We start from the raw sequence: 20,037 nt of genomic DNA on the forward strand, positions 1-20,037 counted from the left end.
CAAACATCCTTCAAGCACTGCAAGGATTATGAGAAGGCTTTCCTCTTCACCCTGAACCTGCTACTCGCTTTTATACACTCCTTTTGGCTCTGGTCTCACAGCAATGCCTTCTCACACTGCTGTCATTGAGCTATCTCTAACAGCCACAACTTTCTGCTAGGGCAGCAATCTTTCATCACAGCTCTTGCCAGTTAATTACTTAGCTGAAGCTAAGGAAGCATCTCCTGTGTCCATTAAGGTTTATGAGTGCTGCAGTATTGATTTATACACTTCAGTACAGGACTTGGATATGTCAAAAACAGACATATGTATGTGAGTGTGTATGCATATATAACTCTGCCTGGCATGTAATACCAAACTTTTGAGATGTGATTGGCAACTTCAACAGCCATGCAGTACAATGCCAACTGTATTTTGTAGCCAGGGTTTTCAGTCTCATTGAAAATTTGATGTCCTATGTTACTGCTGGCTTGTTACTTTAGAGTCCTTGGATAAAAATTCAGTGCTGGAAGAAGGTGAGAGTTCTTATCTCTGCAGCAAACAGGGCTTTTGTCTGAGTTACGCAATTTTTAAAAGATTACTTTAGAGCCTCTTTAAAGAAAGTACTGGAGAAATGTTACCAAACCCATATTTAGATAACAATATCATATTCATATTTAGAGAACATGATTCTTCTCTAAATAACACATTGAAACTCACGTTTTCACTATCCACAACTTTTTTATTTCTGTTATATTCTAAATAGCACATGAATCTGTGATTTACACTTCCTCCACATCCCCTCTTTCTATTAATATGCTGGCTACTTCTGTTATAAAATGAAGCAACAGTAATAAATTTTAGGAACATGAATATTTTATCCTATTTTGAATTAATGACATTAACTCTTATTAATTGACTGCATTTGCCCATCTTTTTCATACATTTAATTTAGTCAGTGAATGGGGAGGTAAATTAACAAATGTGGGTATACTATATATATTGATAGGTACACTCTAGACATTGCTTAAAAATTAGTCATTAAATCCATTTGAAAACAAACTATTCTGTATAATGAATAGAATTTCAAGAACAAAGTTCTGAAAAATGAGCCATTCCAAAACCAAAACAAATGAGGTGAAAGAAAGAGTCTGTATTTTATTTTCTATTTAATAGTTAACCAATTTAATTGACTTTGTGATTAATCGTTGAGTTGTTATTATATAGTGTTCAAACTTTAAGGATAAAAATAAAACTATTACTTCTGTATTTTATTTTCTGTATCTGACACACAATGCTTGTTCCATTGTGATGCGCTGTAATTAGTGAAACTCTTATTTTCATATAAGGAAAGGGAATAAACACCCAAACAATATTTCTGTGTAGACACAGTCTTATTTTTCCAAATGAAGTCACATCATGGAGGCTATGCCTTGAAAAGAAAAAGTCACCAAACATTTAACAACATCATAATATTGGTTTCCATTCCTAGATTCTGTAGACAAAATTTTGTCATTGTGTCTGCCCATTCAACTACTATATCCCGGAGGATTGATACTCTACATAAATATACAGTGTACATTTAAGGATCGGGAATTTGTTCCAAGTATTTGATGTTTCTCTGGATCAAATTATAGGAAAAAATGGAGCAAAAGTTCAAGAGAACTGGTCTGATATCTGTGGGCAAGGTTATTGTCTTTTTGCCTCGTCAAGACACAAGCTTATACAATACTCATTAATTTTCTCTTACCAAAATGTTTACAAAGCAAGGTGACAATCAAAGTCTCTAAACTGACCTTTTGTAATAATGGAGTTTCATCTAATTTCCATGCTTTTGAAACTTGGAAAAGGGATTCAGAACAAAACAAAAACTAACACCAACTCATCTCCCTAAAAATATCTTAAAATTAAACAAAAGCAGAGAACTCTGAAAGCAAAATCACCACAGTTCCTCATCAGCAAAGGTACTTTAAGAGGTACTATAAGTAGTTGTCAGTTCAGCTTATGCTCCTTTGTTTGTTTCCTGCTTTACTTCGCAGTATATTTGACTGTGATGTTCTTGAATGTTTAAACATGAAATAAGCAAGTTTTGTCAGAAAACTTAGATTTTTTTTTGTAGTTCCTATCATAACATATACACACCTTGGCTTATTTAGTCATAAAAATGAAGTGAATGTACCCATGTAGTAATTCTTAACTATTCATGAAGAAAATCTTATGTCCCTTGCATTGGAGCTTTTCTGGTGAGTCATAATTACCACTGATGCCTAATCAGTTTTTTTTCTAACCTGGAGTAAAATGTAAACTAAAGATCTAAGGTTCAAAGAGCATTCATCATACCCTTGCCTAGAGATGTCAGTCCAAAATTGCTACTGAATGGAACACTGGAAACTCCTGCAACTGATTTGTAACTGTGTGACCCCTTGGGAAACTGTTTATAACAAAAAAAATGATTGTAGCTTTACAGTCCTTTGCATAACAATACTATTTACTAAAGCTCTAGTAACTATGTGTCTTATGATTATCTCTTTATTAATTTATTTAAAGTAAACGCCAGTATTTTCTTAGTGATATAAACAGAGCTTATTTGCTATGCCCTCACATAAACTACCGCCAACTTTGTCATATAAAATTCTTTCCTTGATATTATAAGTGACAAAAATTTCCAGCAAAATATGTATTTATTCTCCCTCTGGCTGACAGGGAATTGCCAACAGCAGGAAGAGTAACTATTACTATTTTTTTCTTTAGACATACACTTTTTCATATTTAAAACATTTTTCATCTAAACTAAATGAAAATATTACAGAATTAAATGTAATTGCATAACAACCACAAGCATTTATAAGAGAAGCAAGGCAAATTGGAATGGGAGCATTTTTTCAGTCTGCTACAACAGGTTAGGTACTAACTGGCATTTCAGTATAAAATAATGAAAGAAAAGAATAAAAGGCCTAAAGCACTATGTAGCTATATGGCATTTGCAGGAACAGAAAATTAAGCATACAGAACAATATTAAGCTTTCAACTTTTTATCCATTAACCTGGTTAATGGAGAGTTTTCTGTAGAAACCACTGTTTAGAAGAAAACCTGAAAACCCACAGAACAATGATTAATTTTCTTTTGCATATACATGTCCATGAAATGCATATACCCTCTTCAAAATAAGTTTGAATTTTAGCAATTATACTGGGCTTTATTATTTGATATTTAAACCAATCCCACTCCTTTCTTTTATATGACTTGATACCTACTCTTAGGAGATCACATCAACTGTTTTTGTACTTACATTAGACAGATGTGCCAGTTCTATCTCTAGGAAAGAATCCGTAGTTTTAGGCTCAGGTCGTATAGTAACAACAATAATTTTTGAATTAACAACTGTAAAATTCCTGGGGGAGAAAAGACAAGCAAAGAAAACAAGCATGTAAAAATTGAAGATTTAACTTCATAATGCTAAATGAGGCAGCTGGTATTACATTCAAAGAAGTGTCTCATGGGTATTTTCCATGACTTCAGTTGTCAAATATTCATGAAGAAAATGTATATTTTCAGAAATGGTAAAATCTGTCATTCAATACCAACTGTACCTGACACAACAAAGGTTGGAAAACAACAGTAGTGGCAGAAATGGCAGACATTAAAGTATGATTTACTAATTAGAAGGATGCATCAATGAAACAGACATTCTGTCAACTTTTGAGTGCATATCATTCACTTTTCTCAAAGTAGAGAGACTAGTATAATAGTCTCTCTACTTTGAGAAGTACTAGACTTTATAAGAGACAGCCATTTTTCTTTCAAAGAGCTCTGTTGGTCTTTTTTCCATCTGTTAACTGTAAAATTTTGAAGACGGATGAGTGCAGTGGGAGAGCCTACAGCAATGTTGATTCTGCACTCATGAGAAAAACTATTTGCTTCCAATTTTGAAAAAAATCATTGATTTGGTATACAAGTGGGCAACTTCATCATCTAAATATATTTAGATGATGATCTGCAGTTTTCTTCTGACTGAAATCCCACAAAAAACAGTCTTCCCTGGATAAGTCAGATAAGAGCTGGTTTCATGTTACAGTATCAGCTTAATCAAAATAATATTTTAATGTTAATTTCTCTAATTCATAACTTCTCTTTTTACTTAAAACATGGATCAGAATGGCTTGTAGCTACCTATCCAGGACAAATCTGGGAATTGTCAAGGTTATTCTAATACAGGCATAAAGATATACTGACATAATGTTCATGTTCATCCTTGCTCCTTATGAACCCCTCAAGGCTTAAAACAACTGCCATTTATCAGACTGTTTCTGGTGTTCCCTTTGAATATATTGCTGCTTTCAATACAGACAGAAAGAAGAAAACCCTACAGAAAGGCATATTCACAGGCAGATGTTATCAAAAGAACAAACTAGATATTTTAGATGTAACTATAACTCTCTATCAATATATATATATTTTTAATTACTTTTTCTCTCCAGAGAAACGGTATTTAAGAGGGGATTCCATATTGCTGGATCACTGAAATAGGAATTGTCATGTCTACAGTAATAGAAACTTTACTCAGCAGACACTTCGCACAAGGAATGAAATGATTCTTCTGAGAAAAGGTGTGAATTCCAGTCAAATTTGACTCAGCTAAATCAAGTAATGAAAATATAATGGATATCACTTTCTATTTTCTTTAATTCTTGTGTCTTCACATTGGTTGCACTTTTTTAAAGACTCACATAGTATTGACAAAAAATGTAGTTCTCTAGCAGACTAACATTTCATGTTTGGCAATCTTTCAGATAAGTCTGTACAGGTGCAGTAATGGTTGCACCTTGGCATACATACAGTAGCTGCATACCTATAAATATGCTTAAGTAAATAATAATTAAAAACAAAAACAAAACCCCACATTAATACAAAATGCATTTTCTCTATCAGACCATAACAGGCAGCAGTAAGGTTTACTAGATATTATTTTGACCATTTCGGAAATTCACATAAGCTAGTGGAAATACTGATATTAACTACTTGATTAATGGTCAAACTTTGTGATTGATTGGTTTCCTGGCTGTATCTAGTTTTGTTACGGTTCTGATGATTCTAGAGTGAGATCCAAAAGAGCACTTAAGATGCAAACTGTAATCTATGAACATTGAATTTGCCTCGATCTCATCAAAAACCCTGCAGAGCCACTTAGGTTCTCAAAAATCCCTGTAAGTCTGTTTCATCAAAAAAATACATATAACTGCCTATGTTGCTATGAAGTCTGCTTCACTCACTGCTATTCTGTCTGGGCTGAAAGCCTCATTTATATCTCATCTGTTTAGATTGTCCCTGGAAGAGTGTGATCTGGCAAGTATATGCTAAACCCACATAACACATGAGATGATACTGAATTCAGCTGAAAGCATCTCAGTCACAACATTTTATCTCAAAACCACAAATGCAGTGCCAGTGTTATTTTTGTTGAAGTTTTTTTTTTTGTTTGTTTGTTTTTTTTTTTACAAACTGCTTAGTGCTGAGAAAAATTGCTCTGAAATTTAACAAATCACATTTTAAAAACCTTCCCGAGAGGTGCAATATATGGGTTTCAATCCCTCTCTTGTTGGGAATGGCATAGAAACTGTCTCACACTTCTTGAGTATAGGAAATAGAAAGATCAACACAATAGAAAAGGCATTACAAAAGAGGCAGAAGAACAAGCTCAACAGAAAGGTGCTATAAAGGAAGCAGACCACTCACCCATATCAGAAGATTCTGACTTCCCAGGGAAAAACTTCCACCAAGAAGGGATCTCCAAAAAGAGAACCTTCCTTAGTGGCAGTCAGCCCTTAAATGAGGCCTAAGAGCCAGGCTCCAGTCCCTTCTGGTCACACAGGTGAATTACCTTCACCTGTGCTCCCATGGCTGACTGGGTCTTTCCTTCAGGTGCTCAGTCAGTGGTTCAGGCTGTCACTCAGCAGATCCCATACACTGAGCAACTACATTATGACAGGTGGAGACTGACTTCACCATTGTCTCTTTCTCCTTCATAAAAAAAATGTATCTTTAATGAGAAATGAACAGGATGGTGTTTTGTTGACTTTCCAGAAATACACACATCAGGGTCAAATTTTGAAATGAATTTCAAGAAAATATATTAAATTTGTCAGGAACTATAGTTGAGTAAATCCTCGAAGTTTCAAGATAACAAAGTTTATCTTGAGTAAAGTCTTATGAAGAACTTCCAAAGGTGCTTCCCTTGTGTTTTTCAGATCTGAATTAATAACAATATTAATAAAATTTTATTACTTAGCTGTTTTTCTGTCAGGGTATATATCCTGAGGATGTCTTTTATATCGGGGTATCCATATTTATTCTACGTAATAGTGATATGAAATTCAAATTTTATTTTAAGAATGACTCTGGGCTGCCCAAGAAAAAATGAGCTTATGAATAAGGTATGTTGTTTTCTCAACATACTATGACGGCAACTATAGTTCAGTGTGTGATTATTATATTTATTATAGAAAAAATTATGGATTCTATAGCAGTAATGCTACACAGTAAAGTCCTCTTTGAGGTACTCCTTAGGTCTAGTACATGGGCTGACATAAGAAAGTGTAAAGACCTTTTTAAATGTACAGCATCTAAAGGAAGGTGTTAGGAATGATGGTTCATGTGGGAAAACAGAACATATCAGTGAATTATAGCAGGACAAGTAAGGTGGTTCTATAACTGTCAGGAAAATGTTTTACTACAGCAGAATCACTGATTATTTGCTCTTATTTCTTGGAAGAAAAGTTAAAAGATATCTTACTTTATAGCAATATGTAGTATATTGCTTCAGAGCACTCAAGAAAGGAATTATAACTACAATGATTATATTTTTGCATATTGTACTGAGAATCAATTTTTTTTTTAATCCAACAATTTTATTTACATGTTCAGGGATGCAAAAGATATGGAAATAACAGGTAGCTCATTATATTCAAAATACTCAATATTTCAATATTAAGAAAATATCTATATTACATTACAATAAGAGAGCAATATAGCAAAGTGTATTAGGAAGTAGAAAAAGATGTAGTTTCTTATTTGTGCACAGAAAGATAATAATAATAATTCTATTTTCGTTCGGAAGAATAAAGTATTTTTCTTTCTCTTTCCTAGCCTTTTGTGTTAAATAGCCCTAGCAAAATTCTTTTAATAATCTACATATACCACTTGAATTAATCACTTTTCCCCAAAAGTTTTAGATTCATATAATTGCCAAGTTCTCATCACATACTGTGTATATGAGACTAATTGTTAATAGATTCTATGCCAGTTAAGACAAGAAAAATCAAGTCCATATGCTAAAACAGTTGATTTTGGAGCTTGTGAAATATATTGTATAGCATGTCTTAGATAATGTAATCCTCATTTTTTTCACAGAACACCTGTTGTGTACCAGATGGGGACTCTCTGGTTAGGTGTTTCAAAAGGTTTCCTTTGAAGATATATAGTGATATTCTGAGATGTTTATTTTATTTTATTTTATTTTATTTCATTCATTTATTAAGTAGACAAATTCCTTCAGAAAATGCATATGCTTTCATGCTTCATAGTCCTGGTATTAATCAATACATGGGAATGTTCCACCTCTATCATTTTGAAAATTATGGAAAATAGATTTAATGCCATCAAACATTTACTTTACTCCCACCTTAACTCCTTTTAAAAGAGACTGAAATCCCATGGGAAGTGGTGTAGCTTTCTGGATGTTTAACTGCAGCCAGTAGAAGTCATTTCTTTTATCACGTTGTTAAAGGCGTAAATGGCCCTTGAACTCAAACACAAGCCCACTTTATTTAATTTATCTTGGTTCACTGTTTTGTTTATTGTCACCATTAGCAAACTAATTGTCATTTTACTTAGAGCAGTATCACATGAGATACGTATCCAAAATGGCTTTTTTTTTTAAATTTACACATTGTGCATAGCTATCATATTTCTAGGCATCATACAAAAAAACATATGATGTTATCTCCCTTCAAATTTGTTTGCTCTATACATAGTGCTACTGCAGTGAAGGATTTCACTATATTCAGCATTAATATAGTTAAAATATTATGTTTATTGAGATTAAATAAGGTTAGTATAAGTAATAATAAATGTTGGGTAATACCTTTCATTTCAAAATATAAGCAAAAAATAATAATACTTTTCTAAACCCAGATGTGTGGATGTGGATTGTATGGCAGTCTTCACTTCATACATGTTCCTGAAGAAGAGTAAATTGATAAACTACCCTATCATAAAGATTCCTAAAAAACCTCCACTGTAATTCTAATTTTTTTTCTGAGAAGTCTCATGGTGCAAGAAATTCAGCATTAAATATGGTTGCCACTTATTTTCCAATCAGAGTTATGTCTGAATGAACACTAAAACGGTTTGAATGCATCAAAATGGATTGGAATTGTGCAGTCTGTGAGGTACTTTTTTAATGTCATAAGGTCAAATTTTGAATATAATCACTATGGGCAAAGTAATCCAGCATGATACAGTTCATTATGAGGTAAGAGATGTAAACTGCAAAAGTTTCAGTGTAATTTCATTATAAATATTAAAGAAGTGGAGGGAAGTACTGAGGTGCTATACTCCTAAAAAAAGATGAGATTCCGGGTACCCAGGGTGTTGATTTTTTTTTTACATTACAGATTAATCATGACTTTTATTCCTTATTCATGCACATAAGAGAAAGTAATAGTGCTCATTTCCTTTTCTTGGGCAACTGAGAATTGGATTCAAATAATACCGAACATATTCAGAGGCAAAGTGGGATATCTTCATATTTGAATTTCTAAAGGCTTCATTTATGAATATATACACTTAGATTATTAGACCATTTTGCTTTAGAAGCTCACAAAGCCTGTCTATGAACTGAATTGTACAGGGAAATGGTCAATTTTGCTGTAGAAATCAGCAACCACATGAAAGGAGAAAAGATAAAAGCAAATTGGGAACTGCAGTGAACTTTTACACAGACCAGAGTACTTAAGTTGCTGTAATTTTATGTCCCTGTTCCTATTCCTTCTACTTGGGGTGCTACTGATTCTAGTGAAAACACAGTAAGGCTTATAAATATCAATTTTCTTATGGATGAAATAAATGTAAGGAACAGCTCTTCATTTAAGCGAATATATAGTATACAAAAGTTCACACTCATTTTCTTTAAATTAAAAACCACTGGCCTTTGTGATCTGAAAAGGCTTAATTGTGATTTAGGGTTTACAGTGCAAAGGTTTGAAAGGTACTTGGGTACATGGCCACCTCAGTGCTTTTATAGGATTGGCAGATTTTCTCCAAAGTCTCTCAAAAAGGGCTAAATATGATAGTTGTTTGCTTCTGTTTTTCTGAATATGGAAGAAGACCTCTTCCACAAACATCACTTTCTTCATGGCTAATTTCAGGAACTGGCACAGCAAATACAAAGTGCTGACTGATATTTCAGAAGTGGATGAGCTGTCACCGTGCCCTAGGCATAAATGGCTCTTGCTAGCACCCCCCAAGCTACCAGGTGTCCTGCCAGGACATCACTCTTCGCACTGTACTCTACTGCAAGGAGATTTCTATCGCTAACATTGCAGCTACTCAGTGCACAGCACACTGCAACCTTACTGGGAAGCTGCGTTGTTTTTTGTTTGTTTGTTTGTTTTATCTTAGTACTTTTTTTGTCAAATTACATTCAAAGACAACACTTTCCATTTTCCAACCTTTGTTTCAGCTCCTGAAGTTTTGATGAAATAGAATAGGGAAAGGTGATCCAGTGGGTTTCTAATCATTATCCTTTCTATTTCTGGTTACTTACTGTAGTGTGACAAAATACATACCAGTTTATTTTACTGTTAAAAAGACATTAGTAGACCAATGAAGCACACAAGTAGTAACCAGATCAACAGTAGTGTGAAGTACAAGTATATGTGGCCTGAGCATTAACTTAAATCAATGTAAATATTTGAAGGGAACATTTTCTTTTTAAGCTTAATGTAGATTAAATAAAACATAAATTAAAACAATTTGTTAAAAAATCTATCTCTATAATACAAATGACTAAGCATGAAGGAAACATAATATATACACATATATTTCAAATAATTGTAGAAAAAAAATCCCATAATACATTTGCACAGTTGATTATCGCTGTTTGCTTTTGTCCAGACATGTAATGTACTTATCCTAATTAATACTCTATTTATGGTTACAGAGTTTCTTACCTCAAAGTTGGCAAAATGAGTTCTAAATTTTTGTATAGCACTGCTCCAAGTACAAATACAGTTGATTCATCTAGTTCTAAAAAGAATAAGGAAAAAAGATTTTAAAATACTCTTTCCCAAGCCTTGGTCAGCAACAAAAAAAACACCTCCTGAATATCATTTATCTTTCCAGTATAAATTATATTTTAAATAAACTACCATAACTTTGAATTATATCCTAGAATCCTTTCATAAAGATGTTACGCTGTCAGAAATATATAAAAAGATTTAAAAACTGAAAATCACATTTTCAAAAATCTATTGCTTTGTACCGACATCCATGCTAGTTCATCTACTTTTGTAATGAAACATTCTCAAAGATTGTCTTTAGCATTTAATGTGTAGCAAGTAAATTTTCTGAAGTCAAAGATCTGCACTGCAATGACATTTGTAAGTTGCACCTGAAGCTGGGGTAATTTGTCTGCTAACCATTATTTGGTAAAACTTATACCATCTGTTGGAATGGTCCAGTCTGCTGGGATGGCAGAAGGTTCAGAAGTGCTGTGCTTCAGGCCACTTCATACTACCACAGGTACAATCCACTCTCTTGGATTTCTTTAGCACTTTTTGTTCGGATACAAAAATTAAATTCCATTATTTCCCTCTGGAATAAGGTGTCTCTCTTTTAAAACAACTTCCATATTATACAGGAGCCCTATGAGATAGAGATCCTGAGTTCCCTTGTTAATGCCAACACAAAATTAACATGCTGATACGCTTCTTTACCTGTTGACATAGGGGTGAATATATTTTTTGGAATGACAACCCTATCTTCTGAGTTTCGTGCCCAATCAACCATTCCTTTTCTTCCTTTCATGGGGAAATTGATGTCGGTTAGAACAGATGCAGCAGGAAGCTTCTGAATGCTAGCCACTAGAAAGAGAAATGAAAAAAAAAATGAAATAAAATTGTTTCATATTTTAAAGCATCAAATAGTGATAAACGTGCAGCAATAAAAAATATTTAATAATACATTTCAAGTAAAATAGGAATTTGTAGGACATTAACCATCATTGAAAGTGTCATCTTCTGTTTATTATGCAGTTCTGTTATGGATTAATTATCGTAGAATCATAGAATCATGTGATTTGTAAGGTACCCTTAAAGGTCATCCAGTCCAAATCCCCTGCAATGAACAGGAACACCTACAGCTAGATCAGGTTGCTCAGAGCCCCCTCCAGCCCGACCTTAAATGTCTCCCGGGATGGGGTATCTACCACCTCTCTGGGCAACCTGTGCCACTACCCTTATCGTAAAGAACATTTTTCTTATATCCAAAGTAAATCTCCCTTCTTTTAGTTTGAAACCATTTCCCCCTGTCCTATCACAACAGACCCTGCTAGAATCTGTCCCCTTCTTTCTTATAGCCGCTCTCAGGATATTGAAAAGCTGCTGTCAGGTCTCCCTGACATAATTATGTTGCATTGATCCTATCACTTGTCAGTCAGATTCTCCTCTTAACAGGGAGTGTTAAATGTACTGGCTCATACTCTGAAATTCACATTAGGACACAGTCGTATCTGCAGAGTAAATTCTAAAATGATTAAATGTGACAGTAAAAGGAGGAGGATGCTGCAAATTGTTTTGGGAAACATATCTTCTAGATGCAGGATAATGAAGCAATAACAGAGCCTTTATCCCCTATACAGGCACAATTTCAAGATAGACCCATTAAGGAGAATCGCATATCAAAAGACCTCATTGTTTCCACACAAATGAGAGTAATGCAGTAAAGCACTTGATTTCTTTTCCTTGGAAGAATAATTCCCATTCTGAATTCTTAATTATACTTTTTCATCTAAAAAAATCCAAACCTTCCAAACAACATTACTATCATATTTGTAACAGATATAGAAAGACAGAAGAAAGAGGTACTAAATCACATAATAGGCAATTTGGAATTTTATTTACTCAATCTCATTTTCCTTCTGTTTTCTAACTCAACTATTATCTGGAAATCAGTTTTAGCTTTGCTGTGAAGTCTAAGTATAGATTCCACGGCAACACTGCCAGTGTCTAGCAAGACTCCAAATACTTTTAAGGAACTGACAGGGACACAAGAGTTTATGTGCAGTCAGAGAGATGACAAACAACACCTTTGGAGTCCTAGCTCTTTTCTGAATGAATGCTGATAATCATTTCCTGTGCAATGCTCATGCTAATCAATTTTTGATGAGGCTAATACAGTTGGAAGAGTTTGGACATCAGAACTGTACTTTGATCTGTGTAATGATTTTTCTCCCAGGACTACACAAGGGGATTAACCATAAATACAATGGGGAAAACTGGAAAAGCAAGCAGAAGAGCAAAATTAAAGTAGAAACCCATTAGATGTCTCATCAGTGGTTTTTATTTGAAAGGAAACTGTAATTCATATCCAAGAAAACAGCAAAATTCAGATGTCAACATTATTAACTCTACAAATGTATTTCTAGATAACTGACTCTTAGTTTCAAATTAGAGTGGTTATGCATTATAGAACACCATCAATGAAATGGTACTTGAAGTTATTTCAGGCTTTCCATTATAAAACTATCATCAGAGCTTTACAATGCTAGGTACAATCCCTGCTGGGCTGAAATTGGCAAATACATTCCCTGTTCTCAAGGGATGCTTAGTCTTCTGAAATTTCAGGTGCTGTGTGAAGGGAGAAGAGTTCAGGTGTTTCCAAATTACTGGGGCATAAAATGGACGACATGTTTTCACACACAACCAATGGATAAACAGAATATATTAACATTGTAAAAATGGATTTTTTCCATGGTTCCTAAAATATAGTAAGACATTTATTTTATTTTTCACAGAAACAAAATTAAACTCACAGTTGTTGAGCTTTCAAAATTAAATAAAGCCTGTATGGGACAATACATATATAATATTTGCACACTCTTTATCTGTGTATTTACCTATCTGGCTATCTAATTAGCTAGTAAAGCCTCAATATTTCATCCATATTTCAGAAGACAGTTCTCTTTATTGAAATAGAAAATCAATGCTAATCAGCGGAATTCACTCTGTACAACAGAAAACCACTTTAGAACTGGATAAATGGTGAGGGTTCAAGATAGTACCTCTCTGGACTCTGTCTATTTATTTTAAATAGGTACATTTATTATGGTACCTAAGCACTACTAAGAACCAAGATTCAAAAGTATTTGTTAATAATTAAAGTGATAAACACAAAACCTAAGCATTTGACTTCTGACTCATATGACATAAATATGTATATATATATTCCTTTTCATGTTTCAGATAAGTTTTTCTTCTGCTCACAGTCAGAAACCAGCTAAATAAAAGTGTCTTCATTTTCACAGAGGATACCACTGTAATATCTTGGATATTCTTGTGTGTGTATTTTTGTATAGAGACTGTATATAGCACACAAAACAATAATTGAAACTGATTTACCAAAATGCTTGCTCCACATCCCGCAAAGACTGCCTTGAGAGATTCACATAAGATTATTAAATCATTCTTTAGCCACTTTGCTGAATGATTCTAAGAGTATGTGCCTAACAATTTTGAACATGACACTGACCTTTGACAGATAATTTAGTGGACTCTAAGTAGAGGCAACTAATTCAGCCCATGTTAACATGCCCAGGAGGATACATGAAAAAATCTAAATCTCATCTGAAAAAGATCTTGAAGCATGACCTACGAATCTGTATTTCCATTGTATAAAGTGACTTTGCTGTTCTGAAACTCAGTCTAAACACCATGAAGGACTTCTTTACAGTGTGGCTGACAGAAGACTGGCACAGCTTGCACAGAAAGGCTGTGAAGTTTCCTTCTTGGAGATCTTCAAAAGCCGCCTGGTCATGGTTCTGGGCCCCCTGCTCGGGGTGTTCCTGCTCAAGCAGGAGTTGAGCCAGATGGACCCAGAAGTTCTTCCAACCCTAACCAGTCTGTGATTCTGTAACGCAGTTTTAATCTTCAGTATGAAAATAATTGTTTACTTTGTTAACATGAAAATCAGCAAGCCTTTTAGAGGAGAATGCATGTAATTCAGGTGCCAGGTCATTCACATGTCAGCAGCTAAAATGTCAGTTTGTTCTACAAATGTCATACATAGACATTAAGATGGAATGACATGTCATTCACTTTGCACTTCATTGTACCCACTTTTTGTTAGGTTTGTATTAGAAAAGGATGTTTGAAATACTGGAATTTGAATGATTCAGTTCTGCAATTATCAGACAACCACATTACTTCTCATTTTTTGGGTAAACAAAAATAACACATATTTTTTAAGATTACCTTACCAAAACATCATGTCCTGAATTTGCAAGACATAATGCTAACTCAACAGGACATTTTCAGGCACTGCAAATTTAGCTTGTTTATACACACATGGAATTTGTATACTTCTGGAAATAATTAGAATATTAGCAGAATTAAGTAGTAAAGTGGAAAAAAAAGAGAAGAAAAAAGGAAACCAAAAATGAAAATGAACTAATCAGGAGATAAATTCACATTTTCATCTGAGTAAAAGAAATTTAAATATCAAAACATCCCACATATATCATATACAGCATACATTATTCTCTCATCTAAAAATGTATTTCAGTTATTGATGTAACTTCTATTCTATTAAATCTGGTACTGCACTCCAATACTGAAAATTCTCATTTATTTATTTATATTGTGGCAGTTCCTATGATTTTCCAGACATTGCTCTCAAAACAAACAAACAAAAAAAAACAGTCAAGAGCTTCCACTAGTTTGGAGTTTAATTATGAGTATGTCTGTATTCATTATCTGAAGTATTTAGGAAGTAGAATATAATCTGTCTTCAAGAAGCAATATCACCTTAGTTCTGAATACACCTTAGATGGAAGATCACGCAGCCTATTTTAAGTTATAACATAGGCAAAATAGCCAGTCTTTTTAGAATTCCATGAATATTCATTTGATGCATATTGGTATAAATGATAAGACATTGGTTCAATTACACATAAGTACACATACATATTTGATGATTTCATGATAATTATTGATTCAGATAAGTATTAATTCTAAGCATCACAGAATCATAGAATCATTTGAGTTGGAAGGGACCTTTAAAGGTCATCTAGTCCAACTCCTCTGCAATTCAGCATTTAGAAAAGTTGAGTTCATCACACAACAGGTTCTCATTTTTCAGACACAAGATACACTGCCCTTCTGGGAGAGCTACTGCTAAATTTATTTCTGGATAAAATACTAATGAATAGAACTGTCATTGTCAGAAAGGCTTGGAACAGAGAATATGAAAAGATTTTATTTTTTGTGTGTGTGTTAAAATTCAGAATACTGCAAACCTGTCTAATAAGACTCAATTGCAATCATTTTTATACATTTCAGAATTTTTCTGTTGACCTGAAATGTAAAACATTTGTTTGTTTGTTTGTTTGTTTACAGAATAAAAAAACTCATTCAAATCAGTTCATGCTGGATACACAGGGAACAAAGTTTTGCCTGGCTTATTATCAAAGACCCAGATGGACACATTAAAGATGATATTTAAATCAGATTTGTTCTATCCAATGAAACCTCTTCATTTTAAAGATGTTCTGCAACAAATACAAATCATGAAACTCCTTTCTTAAGGAGATCAATTTGAGGATCTCCCGATTTGCTACAGACCTCTGCCCCTGACCAGGCTTGATGATCTCCCTTAAAATCTTTCCCTAATTACACAGATAAATCCACTACTTACCACCCACAAAATCATATATAACAAGTCTATGGTGATATTGTATCCTGTGTTTGCTTATAAGATCAAGCAAGTAATTTTCATTCTGCAAATAACACTCATGAAATTCCCCTATAGTGAATAAAAATCAAACAATGATCAGAAAAGCACTCTTAAAGAACTTAAGACGTAACGTATCATTTCCTAAGACTACCAACATCAAAATGATGTCTTTCTGAATTAGAACCTTATCATGCCCTGCTGCTCTACAAGCAGGCAACTAAAGGGAGCCCCTAGAAGACTGTTATGCACTTATATCCCTAATGGTCATCAGCCCATAGCAGCTACACATTCATTCAAGCTTTGGGTTGCAAGACACAGAACTGGTGTAAGCAGAAGTAGAAGTAGACATATCAAAGACATTTTCATTAATGGTGCATGAGTTCTGCAGGCAGTTCTTCCCTTGGTGTCAAGCAAAGTGCATTAAATGAGAATACTGTTTGAAGGTTAAGAATAATGTTACTGATTAATCAAGAAGCTACCTTAACAGTGACTTCTAAAAATTTCCTTTTGGTATTCCATAGAAAATGCAATGGGGAAGAGAAGTGCCTGTTACCCTTTTCATTCTAAAATGACACGTTTATGTATGGCAAGCACCACAGAGAGGTAGTGAACTCATTTCCGTTTTAGGTTTGCAAACAACGTTAGTCCTTCAAGCAGTACAAAAAGTAAGTAACACATATTGACACATAATATTATGAGGTCTGAATATATATTCAACAGTTTGTAACAAATGCCAGCAATAAGCTACCATATCAAGAATATGACCAGTATAACACTTAGGGCAGGCTAGAAAGCAATGATCTGGACACATTTAATAAACTCAGATCTTTTCTGCCACTTTTAGAACTAAATTAAAAAAATATATATATATTTTAATAGGTAGCAGGTAAGCATTTCTTTTTGCTTTTGTATACTTCTGTTTGATACCAGCTTCCATATTTCAGGAAGAACTAAAGCGTATACTAAAAATTCACAAAACATCACATATGCAGATGAAGTCTCTTGAGTGGTTTCTGATTGCAAATTTGTTATGATGAAAGATCAAGTTTGATAAAGTTGAAGGAGGTAAAACATAAGATTATAATTTTTTTCCAAATGTTTTGTTGTTCCAAGTTTGGAACAATAAAAGCTTTCTTCAAAAAAGAACTAAAAACACAGATGATTCCAAAAGATATAAGTTCAGTTCCGTAGAAAGTGTTAGCATATGAAAATTATCGTATTATCATAGAATTTGGCCATATTCCAAATGCAACTTCCTCATGTCTGCACAAGAGAAAAAAATTGGCATTTTAATAGTATAATCATTGTTACTATTCACTTACTGTTAATGCTTGCTCTAAGATGAATGTGGCTATTTGTAGCTGGCCAACATGTTACACAGAGAACAAAAGCACATTTAAATTTGCAAATTTGAATCATAAGACTAGTGAAAATTTAAACTTTTTTTTTGAGCAGTTAGAAGAAATTGTGTTCTTATGGTAAAATGAAGGCTTCCTGAAATATTTGGTTATTCAGAGAAAAGTTTTAAGCATGGTAGAAGGCTGTATTTCATTAACTAGAAGGCAATTTTGTCTTCTAGGAGTGATACTGAGGAAGATGAAGACACAAACAGGCAAAGAGACCCAGAGTCACATCCAAGGTAGTCTGTGTATCTAAAAGAGCTTTATTATTTTTCATTTCTCTTAGTATTACTCTGTATTCATGCTACTACGACTAAGACTAAGACTAAGGTCTCCCTTAGCAACTCCTGCTTGTCAGAAGGCACTTTGCATTGTACAGAAAGACTCAGCATAAAGCCAGACAGAAGACAGAGGTTGATGCAGGAGATAGAATTGACATGTAAGTTGATGAGTTTTAATGTTACAGACATAAAGGTTAGAAACATGGCGACAGTGAGGGGGCTAGGCCAATTGAAGCATTATTTTAGATTGAGTGTGCAGGGAAGGTGTAGAAACCAAGCATTTTTCAATCACTAAGTTACAAGAAAAAATTGTAAGTGCTGGTGATTCTAGCTGATAACAAGGGAAAAGAGAATGAGATTGAAGATAATGTTAAAGTAAGTGGGCTCAGAAGACAGGAAGAGTAATGAAGCTGTCATCAGAGATGGAAGAACAGTTGAGGGAGGAAGATCATATCAATGTTTATTTATCATGTTTACCGATGATTAGACATCAACTAAGGCCTCTTGTAAATGTAGGCAGAGATCAGTAGGACGAGATTAGTCGGGGGTAGGGGCAGTAGATACAAAATGTGATTAGCAGGGAATTGACAAAAATATTCCCACAATATTACATTGCCTGGGGAGATGAAAAGCAGAGGTAGAATGATTGTTTCCCCGAAACACCAAATTGAAGCAAAGGAAAGATGGCCACTGTCTAACCTCTAGGGAAATGACAACCAAATCCTAATCCATTCAGAGATATAGAAGGATGTGAACTAACTTACACGAGATATTGAAAGGTAATATGAGATGCGATTTCTTGTGCATGGAGTTAGACTTGATGTATAAAAGCCACACAAAAGGAAACTAAATAAAAGCATGTGAACCAATACTTATCTATAATCACAGGTTTTTGTAGCAGACTGGACGTGGATTTTTTTCTTTTAACTTTACTTTTACTTTTTACTTAAAAGCCTTTTTTATCATACAAAATGGCATCTTAAAGAACTTTCAGATACAAATATAAGTATATTGAAATTGAGATAATTGTAATTTTTTCTGGCATAGAATGTCAGAGAACTAATTCCATGGAAATGGCTGTTGAATCCTAAAAGGTAGAGCCTTCTTAAAAAGACACATCCAGCAAAAGATTATATACAAAAGAATGTTTGCAGATGGCCCTCTTTTTCTACAGCATTATCTCCAATATTTTATACCTTTGTGTTGCTTGGATCCAGACCCTAATTTACTCTCTTTAACTGGTAACTTCAATCGCCTTTCTCAGTTTAATATATATGCTACAGTTTGGCAAGAAAAGGGGTGCATAATAACCCATTCTATAGTGCTGTAATTCTTTTCTAGCTATGTTCTAAGGCATGTGAGATAACTGAAGAAAACCTTCAAATCTGATCTATAACATGGTCACATATCTACTGAATATCCAAAACTCGTTAAGTTCTCTAGAAACAAAATGCACCATACTCCTTTGGATCATAAAAAGAAATGGCCAAGAAAGGGGGTGCTTTATTAGGATTATTAGTAACACCAATAAAAATACGCATTCACTTGAGAAATTTGCCCTCGTGACACGGTAATGTCATAAACATTATGTAACAAATCTAGTAATGAATACAAAGAATGAGGATAATGCAGGTGTCTTTCTCTGATTAAAAGTACAGTGGATGAATATATCTCATGATGAATATGGCACAGTTGTTGAGACAGACTTGAAAGCAATAGAAGGCTAGAAAAACTGTAGGAAATATGTAGCGTAGCTGCAAGACATGAATATGCTGAGGTGTAAAATGGTAAAGGACCAATCAGGTCTTGGAAGACATGAACAGTAAATGCCCAGGCTTACTCACCTAGGATTAGACTCAAATGGAATTGAGGTAATGACTCCAGATTTCAGTATGAAGATACTGATGAGGACTTGGATTTGTCCAAATCTATCTGTGCAGAAAATTCCCTGGGTGTGTGCAAATCTCCCCATATGCTTTCTCAGAAGTGTTCCAATCAGAACATCTCAATGCTTTTTTTTTTTTTTAATACTTTAACTCCCTTAATATTGAAAAATTAGAGTAGTAGGTAAGATACTTACAAAGCTCAAGCTTGTACCTTTGATTACTAGCAGGAATGATTTCTTTCTCAAATGCAACTTCAGTTGCTTTCTTCTTTAAACCTGGCCAAGTCTCAGTGAGAATTGCCAGTCTAACACTGTCTTTTACAGTATCAGTCTAATAATTTCAGCACTTGAATTTTGAAGATCTGCATGCATTCAGGTAGCCTGTGCCAGTGAGGCCACTGTACATTCCCAGCTGTCTTCTGGCTTGCCTCACAGATCAACCCTTCTTCTCCCTGAACACAGCAATTGAAAAACAGGTGCTAC

The 20,037-nt window shown here is 34.1% G+C and overlaps 1 protein-coding gene across 8 annotated transcripts in view; it reads right to left on the reverse strand.

Annotated features, from left to right (window-relative positions):
• The window catches only part of ADGRB3 (adhesion G protein-coupled receptor B3), a 463,944-nt gene that overhangs the window by 186,897 nt on the left and 257,010 nt on the right, over positions 1-20,037 (reverse strand). For all 8 annotated transcript variants that reach the window (XM_021389992.1, XM_021389990.1, XM_021389989.1 and 5 more), the window contains 3 exons: positions 10,975-11,121; positions 10,210-10,285; positions 3,270-3,372 (listed from right to left, as the gene is read on the reverse strand). In XM_021389992.1, coding sequence (XP_021245667.1) covers positions 3,270-3,372; positions 10,210-10,285; positions 10,975-11,121 — 326 coding nt within the window. The remainder of the gene's footprint in view (positions 1-3,269; positions 3,373-10,209; positions 10,286-10,974; positions 11,122-20,037) is intronic.

The sequence above is a fragment of the Numida meleagris genome, chromosome 3 (assembly GCF_002078875.1).
Source record: "Numida meleagris isolate 19003 breed g44 Domestic line chromosome 3, NumMel1.0, whole genome shotgun sequence".
In the NCBI taxonomy this organism is placed as follows: domain Eukaryota; kingdom Metazoa; phylum Chordata; class Aves; order Galliformes; family Numididae; genus Numida; species Numida meleagris.